General features: G+C 40.5%; 1 protein-coding gene and 1 long non-coding RNA gene across 2 annotated transcripts in view; one reads left to right on the plus strand and one right to left on the minus strand.

The window, feature by feature from the left end:
• Positions 1 to 3630: 3630 nt before the first annotated feature.
• LOC143444074 (uncharacterized) lies at positions 3631 to 4262 on the minus strand. The gene is made up of 2 exons (XR_013113614.1): positions 4131 to 4262; positions 3631 to 3702 (listed from the first exon to the last, which is right to left on the minus strand). It is a non-coding gene; the product is annotated as an uncharacterized LOC143444074 (long non-coding RNA).
• Positions 4263 to 7318: 3056 nt separating this feature from the next.
• Pros1 (protein S) overlaps positions 7319 to 13504 on the plus strand; it is a 68876-nt gene continuing 62690 nt past the window's right edge. The window contains exon 1 of the mRNA XM_034515473.2: positions 7319 to 7526. Coding sequence (XP_034371364.1) covers positions 7451 to 7526 — 76 coding nt within the window. The 5' untranslated portion in view covers positions 7319 to 7450. The remainder of the gene's footprint in view (positions 7527 to 13504) is intronic.

The following is a 13504-nucleotide window of genomic DNA, read 5'->3' on the forward strand; positions in this document are numbered from 1 at the left end:
GTTCCCCGCCCCCTGTCAAAGGGAGGCAAGAGGAAGTGGGCGTGGTCTAGAGGAACTAGGCGGAGCTCGCCGAAGATGGCTCTGGTAACTTGGCAACCGGAGCGTCTGTAGCTGAATCCAGGATTCCTGGAGGGATCTCACACAAGCCCTGTTTATACTCAATCAAAATGCATTGCCTGCCAACCTTTCTGTATCCTATTCATCTCCAGTACGTTAGATGAGACCTAAAGACTTCTGACGGTCTGCGTGTTTTGTTTTGTTCTGTTTGTTCTGTTTTGTTGGGCAGTAGAGATGGTGATCCTCTGGGGCTCGGGCCAACTTAGGCTGAAGAACTCAGGAACAATACACCCAGGCAATTATAAGCTAAAGACAAACGAGGAAAACTCGTTTGCTAAGTTGTCTCAACAGTTCGAATGAGTTTTAATCTGATAGCTTTTATGTAAAAAATGTGAACGGTAATTATAATTCTTGTAAGAAAATGTTATGATTACAAAAGAAATATGTGATTGTGGGCGAATGTGCAAAGAGAAAAGGAACAGGATAAAAACATTGTACACTTGCCACTCAAAGATAAGAAGTAGTGTTGTTTTAATGTATGTTTATCTGGGACTTCCAGCTATGTAAAATCATGGTCATTTGATTTTTGAAAAGACTTGTGTTTTGCAACGCTTTATTTTTAATGAAGTGTTTTATGACTATAATACATTGAGGAAAAATGGCAAATACCCTCCCCAAAATTAGTGCAATAACATTTAAAGCCACTATTATCCATTCAATTTCTGACTAAAACATAGAGATAGATAGATAGATAGATAGATAGATAGATAGATAGATAGATAGAAAAATGTTACAAATCACAGCAGAATTAAAGAGAACACTGGAAAATTACAGTATTTAAGGGGAAATGATCGTCTAGGATTAAGGAAGATTTGAGTTTTAAAGCAGTTCTTTTCTAATTCATAAGCTTGCTGACTCTGAATCTCTGTAGCCCTTCTGTAAAATGCAAATAAAAAATTACCTTTTCACAAGATTACTGAGATAGTGAGAGAGATAAAGCTGAAGGGAATTTCTGATAAGCAACAGCAGATTTTAAAGATTACTGTCCCTTGTCTCACAAGCATTTATGTTACACCAGAGCCACCCATCTCCTTATCCATGGAGTGGGATGGAAAGTCAGTGATGGATAAGGAAAAGGGTCTCCCCTAACTACCAGTCAGGTTAACAAGGCTGCTGCTCACTCAGTGTTCACATCCACGCTCTGTAACTTGTGGTTGAACAGTTTTACAAAGCCCTACTGTGGTATGTCCATTCTTTCATCCCGTCTATGATTGAGTTTCTGTCCCATCAAACCATGCCAAAGAAAATTAGATGAAACTGACCTCTTGCCAGTTCTTTTCTATATCTCTACCTCTCCCTCCCTCCTCTCCTTTTTAAAAAGGCGTTTAAATAAAGGTTTTATTTAAGCACAAATAAAGGTTGTACATGAGTCGTATATTTATTCTCTTTGCAGCACAGCCTGGCACTGGGACTGATGTCTCTAATGATGATCCACCCGTGATGCTCTTTCAATGATTTTTTTAATTATTTGAAAAAAAATGTGAGTGATCCAAACACAGTAAGATTTGTTGCACATCAGTACTTCCTGCTCCTTGACAATGTGGTCCCTTGAGTTCAACAAGGGCTGTGTATATTTGTTTTGCTTGCTGCTCCTATCACTGGTGTTGGGCATGAGGATCTGGCCCTTGAATCTTTTCCATACTCTGATGTTGATACCTCTGGGTTTCCACCAGTCGAGCCTAATTTTGACATTTCCATCCAAATAGTGGAGGATGAATTTTTTTCCTCTTTTTTGACAACTTTTAGGTTCATCAGAAGTCAGAGAGGAGCCCCAATGCCACACAAGAGATGGCACATAATGTGGAGGAAGAAGCAACTCTTTTATAGCTCTTAACACATTTCATGCAGTTAATGCTTCAAAAACCATTTTCCTGTCCTATGTTTTTATAGTCATATACTATTCCATTTTCTCTCCCTGACGATTCTTCCTATGTTTTCTAAGAGCCAACCTTAACCTGCATTCATTTAAAAAAAAAAATACTCTCTTACAAAACTTAATTGTCTCTTCTATGCCTGAAGACACTTGCTATTTGTGTGTTTCTTTAGCATTTCAAGAACCATATCTGATACCATTTGTTTCAAAAATGTACTCAACACTAGCTCCAGTTCATACTTATTAGACAGGACTCCTCTCAGTTTTCCAGTGCCTTGTTTAATAGGGAAATACTAATCACTTCTAGTTCCCTTCTCTTTATAGACACACAAATACAGCTAGGCGGTATACCTTTATAGAATCAAGCACACCTTGGTAACTACCTGTGTCCACTTGAATGGGAATAGAATGTCAACACTGCATGAAAGCCTGTAAGAGCCCCAGCAATGGGGGCTGGTCTTCCTTTCTTTGCAAGTTGTGGTAAGAGTCTGTTAGCACGCCAGCATCTGGAGGACCTCTACCTGGAAAGTCATGCAGACTCAGATTTTCTGTAACCAAGAAATAAATCACTGCAGTTTGGTGACTTTTTTACCAAAGTGAATGAACAAAATAGTCTTGCTGCTATCACCCTAAATAAGACTCAGATCCTGGATGCTAAGAAAGCTGGTGAGCTCTGTGAACCTGAGGTCAGCCTGTCTACATAGAGATTGAGAGTATCCAGGGCCACATGGGGAGATCCTGTCAATAAAGAAAAAAATAAAGAAGGAAAGAAAAGAGGTCTGGTGGTGAGGCTAGAACTCGGTGGTAAAACATTTTCCTTGTATGTGTGTATCAAAGAGTTCAATTTTTAACAGTGCCAATAAACAAGCAAGCAAAAATGCCACCAAAAAAAGTAATAGTTACTTCATGATCTTCTTTGATATTACTAGAAATATTCCCTGCTTGAATTGTTCATTTGACTGTCTATGGACTACACAGTGTTCTAGACACCAGAAACAAATCAGTGAGCCAAACATTAAAAAAAAATCCTGCCTGCCTTCATAAAGTTTACTGTTCAGAAAGGATAATACATAGAAATCACAGTTAATGAATAAATTAGTAACTTTATTAATAAAAGATAATACAAGGAAATGTATAACTTGGTATGACAACAGGATTAAACAGTGAGTTGCAGTTTGGACAAATTTTGTCTGTATATACAGAAGTATACCCAAGTCATAGTTTTGCTGCATCATATCCATCCAAGTGTTAATACTTGGCTGAAACCAGAAGGTTGATATTGATTGAAACTGGGTGAACTTATAGGTTTAAAACCCCAGTAGTTCATCCAGAGATGTCGTCTCCAATTTCCGTATTGAGCATTTCAGATATCATTCTAAGTTTGACGATACAGTGATGGAGGCAGTTATTCCACATGTACACTGACACTACCATGTAATTCTGAAACTAAGAAGGCAATCCCCCTTTAATCAAGGAAATTGGAAAAGGTTTCTTTTTCTATTTCCAGCAAATGCCTCTGCTTCTTTAACGTTTCCTTCTCCAACCTCTCCATTGCTGTCTGTACTGGAGATGATATGGTACAACCCACTGTTTATTTTTAATTTCGAAACTCTCCTCTCTGTGAGAAATTCTGAAACTCAAAGTTGACAATATCCTTAAAAATTGTCCTCATGCAATGAAGAGATTCCCAAGTGGAGCTCTTCGTTGAAGACCTGTGGCATACATGCATTTACACACTGAAGATTAATTATAGTACTTAAAGCTTCTTTTCTTTAATATAATCCAAACAATTCTAAGGGATTAGATTTATCCAAAAAGGAAGATAACTTATTTTTAAATTTTATTTATTTTACATCCCAACTGGTTCCCCACCCCCACCCCCCACCCCCCGCACTCACCCTGCACCACCCACTCCTCCTCCATTTCTCTTCAGAAAAGGGCTAGCCTCAGTGGACCATGGCACAGCAAGTTGCAGAAAGACTAGGTATCTCCTTGTCTGTTGAGGCTAGACAAGGCAACCCAGTAGGGCTAAAGGGTCCCAGAGGCAGGTAACAGAGGCTGAGACAGCCCCTGCTTCCACTTTAGGAGTCTCCCATGAAGACCAAGCTACACAACTGTAACATACGTGCAGAGGGCCTACCACTGTCTCATGCATGTTCTCCAGTTGGCAGGTCAGTCTCTGTGAACCCCTATGGGCCCAGGTTAGCTGATTCTGTGGGTTTTCTTGTGGTGGCAGTGACTCTCTGGCTCTTAGAAACCATCTTCCTCTTCTAAAGAAGAGAATTTCTTTTAAAGAAAGGGGTTGCAGACATGCTGGATAGTTCTTATTCTAGTAGATGGAAGGATTTAGAACGCAATACAGCAACATCTACTACTTATATATGTTTCAGTTGAAGAACATTATTTGAAAAAGTGGATAGGTGAGTGCTACCATTTTCATAATCATGGCAGTGTTGGCCTGCAGTTCTAGCAGACCTTGTGGAAAGATGAAGGGGCCATGACAGAAGCCAGAAGGCATAGCATATGATACTGTGGGCCTGGGTTTCACCTATACAGAGGGGAGAAGTAGGTGTTGAATGGGAGATGCTCTAGCTGTAGTGATGATGAATGACATCTACGGCTGCAACTCAAGCATGCAGATGCTTTCAATGAATGCTGGTGGTATTTGGGACATTTCAAACCAAAGTGAATCAAATCCAGCAGAAGTATTGGGCTCTTTGTTCTCCATCAACTGCCTAAATTAAAGTATGAGCTCCCTGGTTTGGAAATAAAATTGTGTCAGTCAGTTTTCTGTACTAATCGGGGGTGGGGGGGAATGAGGATAAATGTCAATGGAGCAAATGTATATATGGCTCTAGTCGTTTCTATAATGTAGCCCTTGGCTGATGATGGCACAATACATTGTGGTAATATGTGAGGAGAGAGAAAGAGACAGACAGACAGACAGACAGACAGACAGACAGACACACACACACACACACGCACACGAGAGAGAGAGAGAGACAGAGACAGAGAGACAGAGACAGACAGAGAGATACAGAGAGACAGAAAGAGATAGAGACAGAGACAGACAGAGAGAGATACAGAGAGACAGAGAGAGACAGAGACAGAGAGACAGAGACAGAGAGACAGAGACAGAGAGATAGAGACAGACAGAGAGACAGAGACAGAGAGATAGAGACAGACAGAGAGACAGAGAGAGACAGAGACAGAGACAGACACAGACAGAGAGAGAGACAGGCAGAGAGAGAGAGAGAGAGAGAGAGAGAGAGAGAGACAGAGAAAGAGAGAGAGAAGAAAACACCCTCAGAAACCTTCCATTAGGTCCCAAGTCCTGATGTTCTTACTTCTAGCACTGCCACAGGCTTAACACAGGAACCTTCGAGAAACAGCTAAGATTAGAGTATTAGGAACTGGAAAGATGGCTCAGTGTTTGAGCACTTGTTTTTCCAGAGGACCTGAGTGTGATACCCAGTACTCACACAGTGGCTCAAAACATCTGTAACTCCAGGTCCAGGGGACCTCAGCTGGCTTCCTATGATCCATCCACACATCCACAGGCAAAGCTCACATGCTTTAAAATAAGTAAATATTTTAAAAGTAATTTTTAAAAAAGATCCAAACTACAACAGAAATTTATACTCGTAGAACTTTGTTTTGATCAGTAAAATTTCTATCATACTAGAAAGAGCAAGCCCAGGACAACCTTTGTTGCCCCAGAGACAATAAGGCAAACAACCCCTTTTGACCACACATTTCTATTCCTTGTCTCCTCTTGACTTTTCTTCTCCCCCCATTCAACCTCTCTGCTGTAAACTTCACACTCCTTTTGCTCAGCTTAAGGTGCTGTATGTCTTAGTTTATCTGCCACCTTCTCAAGTCTCATAATTTTGTGAAATTCCTCTGTATACGTATGCTATTAAATATTATTTTCTCCTCTTAGCCTATCAAACATTAATTCAGCAAGGCACAGAGCATAGAAGGGTTTAGTACAAGAATTTTCCTTCCTCCTACTCAACGAATGAAAACTCCCCAAAACGTTTTATCAGAAAAAAATACTGACTCCCATCTTAGTCATCTTACATCCAGCCGGATCACAAAATCATTAAAAAGAATGAAAAGAAAGGGAAAGTGATCCCTAAAATACGATTCTGCCTAGTAAGTTTCATTCACACGCATGAAAAAAATCAAACAATGTTTTAATTAGGCAAAAATAAAGATTAATACTCTCTGTGCGTTGAGTGCTACTAGTTGACATGGACTTACTGTTTCATATAGAATCTATAGTCTCATATCAACACTAGGAAAACCTCTTATCTCTGTTACAGATGGTATAACTAGGGCTTAAAGGGTAAGCTCTTTTCTTAAAGTTATACAACAGCGTTAAGAGCAACTGCTATGTTTTCAACCCAGGCAGTTTAGTTTCCAGTAGCAGTGAAAACCTGATTTACACGTGTATGCCTGACAAAAGCCAAAAGGGTATATTGCTAACACCCAAACAAGCTGTTCAGAGGAAATACACTGTGGGTGATCAAACCATTCAACTCTCTCTCCTCCCATTATTTTGGTTTTAAACATTCTCCTTCCCAAAGTCTAAGTTGGCTTCAGTTTAACTTGACATCCTGACATCTTCTTGGCTGGCAGTCTCTGGACTGGAGAGAAGGGGAGAAGAGGAATGGGCAAGGGAGAGGAGTGAAGGTAGGAGGTAGGGAGAGAGAGAGAGAGAGAGAGAGAGAGAGAGAGAGAGAGAGAGAGAGAGAGAGAGAGAGAAGAAGAAGAAGAAGAAGAAGAAGAAGAAGAAGAAGAAGAAGAAGAAGAAGAAGAAGAAGAAGAAGAAGAAGAAGAAGAAGAGGAGGAGGAGGGAGGGACGGAGGAAGAGAGACAGAGAGGAGGGAGGAAAAGAGAGATGAGGGAGGGAAGAATAGAGAGAGAAAGAGAGAGAGGAGGGAGGGAGGAAGAGAGAGAGGAGGGAGGTAGGAAGAGAGAGAAGAGGGAGGGAGGAAGAGAGAGAGGAGGGAGGGAAGAAGAAGAAGAAGAAGAAGAAGAAGAAGAAGAGAGAGAGAGAGAGAGAGAGAGAGAGAGAGAGAGAGAGAGAGAGAGAGAGAGAGAGTCTTTACCCTTTGAAAACTTCACTTTCTAAAGAAACGAAATAAATGTAGGGTTGGGGACAGTGACAAAGGACCTCTGATAAGCTTCCCTAGGCCTCAGACTTCCCTCCCTCAGCCCTCCCTCCCTCCCCCCAGCTGCGAAGAGCTTCCAGGAAATGTCCCAGTCACCGCTTCCCCTCCCGGTCTGGGGGCTGGGAGCGGGCGGTCCCCTCCGCCTAGGCTGCTCCGCCCGCACTCGGGCTGGGCCACGGCAGAGCTGGAAGAGCAGAGCCTGGGCTCGCAGCTCCCCTCGGCCGAGCGCAGGCACGGTCCCCGCTGCGCCAGCCCTGACCCCCCGGCCGCCCGCTCAGCAATGAGGGTCCTGAGCTCACGCTTTCGGGTGTTACTAGCCTGCCTCGCCCTGGTGCTCCCCGTCTCAGAGACAAACTGTAAGTAAACCGTATCTTCAGGCTTCTCCCGTCCCTACGTGCTCTGGCTGGAAGGATTGTCTCCTAGGCTGCTTGTTGCTTCCTAAGTTTCCAGTAAGTCCCCCAGCGGCTCGGAGAGTGGCGGCAGCCTGGGTCTGGAGGACAGAGTAAAGGAGGGACAAGATCAAAGCTTACCTTGCTTTGAGAATCATTGTCCACAGAACTGATGCAAGAACCTGGGTGACACTGAGTGTCACAGGAATTGGATGAGCATAGTTCTAAACATTGGTAGGAAAATTAAGCCAACCCTTGTTGCCCTCTGGTCCCAGCCTCTCTTACAGTTAAAACCTTCCTTTTGCAATTTCTGGACTTTGTACTTGATTGGATTGTCTCACGTTGACAAACTATTTGAGGATTGCTGAGATTTTACTTATCATTCGCTAACCTTGGCGTAAGAAGTTTCTGTTGGGTATTATCTCGTAGCGAGGATCGTTTTTTTTTGTACTGAGGATTTTGACTGCTATGGATCTGAGGTGGTGGCACGAATTCCTTGCACCTTATTTTTGTGTTTCTTGATTTTTTTTTTTCCTCTTCCATTACCAGATTCCAGGGAGCATATCGAGTTTTCTCTTAGAAATATATAAAGAAAACAAAGGTTTGGTACATTTTAACTGTCAACAAAATGGTTTTCAAAAGTTCTAATATGTTCGTAATTAACAGTGCTTTCTTCTGCTCTGTGGGATTCCCAGAAACGGGTATGGGAGCATTAACTCCAGAACCAAATAACATTTAGGCTGCTACTAAGAGCACGGAAGAAACCTTTCAAGGATGTTTATTAAATAGGAGTTTGCTAGGATTCCAAATTTTTATTAAGTAATAAGGAGAGCCAGGTATTTTTGAAATTATAACTAACTTAAAGACCAGACTGCAACTTGTCTGTTTTATGTTGAAGATAAACAAGTTACAGTTACAAAACATCAACAGTCAAGCCCCCATAACAAAGCCACATGTGACTGGATGCTTGCACATGATCATCTGGTTCTTTAGGACAATCGACTGTTTTCAGACAGCCACAGGGCGGTGTCCTGCACATGCCTTTGATCCCAGCTGCTAAGCAGAGGTAAGCAAATCTCTGAGTTCAAGGCCAGCCTGGTCTGTAGTTCCAGAACAGTCCAGCTACACAGAGAAAACCCTGTCTCAAAACAAAGCAGAGCAAAACAAAACAAACAAACAAAAATAAAACAACAAAAAAACAAAGCAAGCTGGTATTTGGAAAAAGTGCAAGAGACAATAGTGTCTGGCTCACTGGCCACACAGAAAATAGACAAGTTTATTTTACAAGGACATTACAGAAAGAATATTTGGCCCAATGACGGCCATATCCTTTCTTGTTACCTGGATTAAAAGCTATCTCTGGTTTATTGATGAAGAAACAGACACCTATGTGGTATTTCTCTTCCCTAAAATTTTGACTTTGTGTTTTGGGGTCTTCTTTGTCATGGGGTTTCATTGTGGTACTGAGAACTGGATCTGGGGCTTGCTGCATGCTAGGCCAGTGAACTACATCCCAAATTCCTAGCTCCAGAAGAATTGAAATGTGAGATATAATTAGAATTTTAAACATCTCACATATAAACGATTATGCAGTCCTTATTAGATGCTATAATAAGGGATACCTTTCAGAACAGTTATGTTTTGAGAGAATGCATGAACAAAAACAACAACACCCCCAACAGAAACCAGAGTCCTGATCTGTAGTTCTGACTTCCATTTAGGCTACCTTCTGCCTTGACCTTCCAAGTGATGGGATCACTTGCATGTGCTGCCCTGCCTGACTTACTTGTGCTTCATTTAACAATAAAGTTATTTATGCAAACATATTTGTATAAATAAAAACCACAAAAACAAAAAAGTAAGAAATATACACGTGACATTAGCATTTATTGCTAATCACTCACGAGAGCGTGTGGTGAAAAGGGAAATGGGAAGAGGAGGATATCTATTTTGGGTAGGCTCATTTGGCCTTATCCAGACTTCCCTTTTGGGTGGAGCAGTCTTCTCTGCGTATTATTGACCCATCTTTTCTATATGGTTTTGTACTCTTCTCTGTTCTTCCCTAACTCCCTTCTACTGTGAGTTTATCCTTGTCTTTCCTTAAGCATGTTTCTTTTCTTTCTTCTTTTTTTTTTCTTAACTTCAAAATCCATACTGCTACACTAATGGGGCGATTTTCAAAAGGTTAGCTTACATTTTAAGGTTCATGCTGCAAGACTCAGTTTCTTATAGAGCAACAACAATAATGAGATTCATGGTATATTCTTCTGCCATAAACTCTATACCAACAAGTACAGGGATGTTCTTCTTCTTCTTTTTTTTTTTTTTAAGATTTATTTATTTAAAAAAAAAAGATTTATTTTATGCATGTGAGTACACTGTGGCTCTCTTCAGATACACCAGAAGAGGGCATTGGATCCCATTACAGATGGTTGTGAGCCCCCATGTGGTTGCTGGAAATTGAACTCAGGACCTCTGGAAGAGCAGTCAGTGCTCTTAACCACTGAGCAATCTCTCTAGCCCGCAGGGATGTTCTTTACATGGACATTTTCTGTTCACTAGTTTTGTATCTTCTTTGTATCTTGAGTGAACTATTTAAATATGTAAGCTTTTAAAATAATATGAGAGATCTATTTATATACATTAAATATTAAATGCATTGTAAGACTGATATAACCTTTGAGGCCCAGGAACAGAACAGCATATTTCAGATCTTAAATGTACTTCAAATGTGTGTGTGTGTGTGTGTGTGTGTGTGTGTTTGTGTGTGTGATTTAATATATGCCAATATGTTTAAAGAATATGCATATTCTTTATCTAAGATTTATCTAAGAATAAATCTTAGATAAAGAATTTAAATGAATTTTTGCACACTAAAGAAAGGAAGGAATATTTTAGCCAGGTGTTCATTGCTGTGAAGAGACACCATGACCAAGGTAACTCTATAAGAATATAAGAATAGCATTTAATTGGGACTGACTTTTCAAGTTCAAATGTTCAGTCCATTATCATCAAGGTGGGAAACATGGCAGTGACTAGGCAGACACAGTGTTGGAGAAGGAGCTGAGACTTCTATATCTTGTTCTGAAGGCAAACAGGAGACTACTATTTTTCAGGTAGCTAGGAGGAACATTTCAAAGCCCAACAACCACAGTGACACATATCCTTCAACAATGCCACACCTTCTCTAACAAAAACTCACCTTCTAATAGTGCCACTGCCTATTCAACCTGTAATAATCAAGCATATTCAACCGGTAAGCCAGCCCCATCTAAATGTCATCCTTTATAAGAGATGTCTCTACAGCAATGGAAACCCTAACTAAGGCAGAAGTTGGTACCAGAAATTGGAGTGTTGCTATGATAGACTTGACCATGTTTTTGTTTGGACAAATGTGGATTTGGGGACTTTGGATTTGGAAAATCATGGAATGCTTTAAGTGAGACTTAATAGGCTATCCTGGTAGGAAAATGGAAGATGTTGTTGGTGCTGAGGATGATTTGAACTCTGGAGATCGTTCTTGATGTTTTGGTAAAGAATATTGCTGCTTTTTGCCCTTTTCTGAAGAGTCTACCTGAGACTAAAGTGAAAAAACTTAGATTAATTGCATCAACAAAGGAAGTCTCAGAAATGCCCAACCTAGACCTTGTCCTCTGGTTTACTTTCATGAAGAGCATTTTGATCAAGCATAGCAATCTTAGAAAGAAAAAGTAAAAAAAAAAAAAGCATGGTTTAAGTATCAAAAGGGCACCAGAAAGTGCAATGAAGTTGAATTTTGTGTTCAAGGATATTAAATGAAAATAAGGGCGTGGTAACCTCGGGGTAAGATCCCACTCAGCCAAACCTGTTGTTTAAGTGTTTGTCATTGAACAAGGAATGGTTATATCATATTGGGTGTTATTATTGTTTCCTTTTCTTTTTTAAAAAATATTTTTTAATTTTATGTATATGAGCACACTGTATCTATCTTCAGACACACCAAAAGAGGGCATTGGATCCCATTACAGATGCTTGTGAGCCCCTATGTGGTAACTGGGAATTGAACTCGGGACCTCTGGAAGAACTGTCAGTGGTCTCTTAACAGCTGATCCATCTCTCCAGCCCCTTAATTATTGTTTTCATTTGAACTTTTAATCTGGAATGACTACAACCAGAAATGGAGGACACAGCTTATGATCTGGATCTTGAAGAATAGTGGCCACAAAAAGCTTAGGTCCAGGCATGGTGGTACATGTCTTTAATCCCAGGAGACAGAGGCAAGAAGACCTTTTTGTTCTATGCTAGTCTGATACAGAGCAAGTTCCAAGTAGACAAAAGCTTAAGTCCAGGCATGGTAGTATATGCCTGTAATCCCAGCATTCAGAAGACAGAGCCATGAAGATCTCTGAGTTCAAAGTCAAGAGCACATTTCATGACAGCCAAGCCTTATGACAAAATACATAAGAAAATCAACTAAAAGAAATGGAAGGGTTTATTTTGAGCCATGTTTTGCAGTTTGCCATTCACGGGTACTTAGGGAGGCATGTGTTAAGGCAGAACAACGTAGCTATAGATATGACATCAAGGAAGCAAAAAGAAAGCTCATTTTTATGAAGCAGCCCCTCTCTCCAAACTGTGAAGCTGTGAATTCAATGACTTGGGCAAATGGCCTAATGACCTCCCAAAGGCCCACTTCAGATCCCTTCTTGTTAGGGCCTAAGTACTCAATGCATGAGCTTTTTTTTTTTAGGACACTCAACATCTGAACTGCCTCCCTGGATGTCAATTACCCAAGCCCACCTCACAATGCAGAATGCATCAGAATTCACTAGCCCATATTTACAAGTCTTTGTGTTTTACCAATTCTATCAGTGCTCAAAAGCCAAAGTCCCAAAGTTTTTTCAGACTTTGGCAAATTTTTTATATATGAACTTGAAAATTCAAAAACAAGTTGCATGTATCCAATATGCAAGTATATATGGAAAACACTCCTGTTTCGGATGAGAAAAATTGTGAAAGAGTGAGGCAGAATACATTTGAAGCAAGACTGAAAACTTGAAGGTGCAAACATCAAATGCTATATAGTCCCATGTCTGCTATCTGGGGCACATGTTCTTATGCTATAAGTCCCAAAGGCCACCCCCACAGGTATCCTGACTTCAGAACTTAATGGTCAGCCCCTTGGGTAGGCTGTGCTTGCTATCCAAAGCTCTTTTTGATGGGTTTGCCATATCACTGGCATTTTGATATCTTGATGTTACCAATGTTGAGTTGGGTTTGCTTACAAAAACATCAACCATGCCGCAAAGTGCCCACTCTTCTAGATTTCCTTTTGAAATCTCCGTTGTACTCTTTCATTTTACCCTTAAAAAATTACCACATGGATGACATTAAGTTCTGCTAATGGCTACAGTGGATTCTTCAGTGATTTCATGACTGAACAGGTGAAATACTGCAGAAATAATTTCTTAGCTTTGGAACTAGAACACCCAGGGACTCTGTTATCAAGTGAAACATTTGTATTTCCCAACATTTCAGTCCATAAAGAATGGGTCTTCCTGATTCATGAGACAACCTCAAGGTACTGTCTTTTTAATTGTCCAGGCAGAAAGTACTTGTATTATTTTTAATGATGCTAATTTCTTTAGTGTCCCCATGGGCACCAACCTAACCCTACAGACTTTTCTTTGCTGGTCAAACAGCAGATTTCTCAAGTCTTTGTGCTCTGGCTTTTTCCCTGATTCTTACTGCAAACCTAGCTAAGATTAAACAGCAATACTGAAGCCACATCTGGATGCTGTGATGCCTTGGAATTTCTTTCAAAATGCTACTGGGTATGTCATTTTTTTTAAGCCTCTGCTTACATATAGTTATAGAATGTGGAGAAAATGTAGACAAGGTCTTTGTGCTAACATAGCATAAATGGCCTTTAGTGCAGTTCCCAAAGCAGTCCTGACTTTCATTTG

The sequence above is a fragment of the Arvicanthis niloticus genome, chromosome 12 (assembly GCF_011762505.2).
Source record: "Arvicanthis niloticus isolate mArvNil1 chromosome 12, mArvNil1.pat.X, whole genome shotgun sequence".
In the NCBI taxonomy this organism is placed as follows: Eukaryota; Metazoa; Chordata; class Mammalia; order Rodentia; family Muridae; genus Arvicanthis; species Arvicanthis niloticus.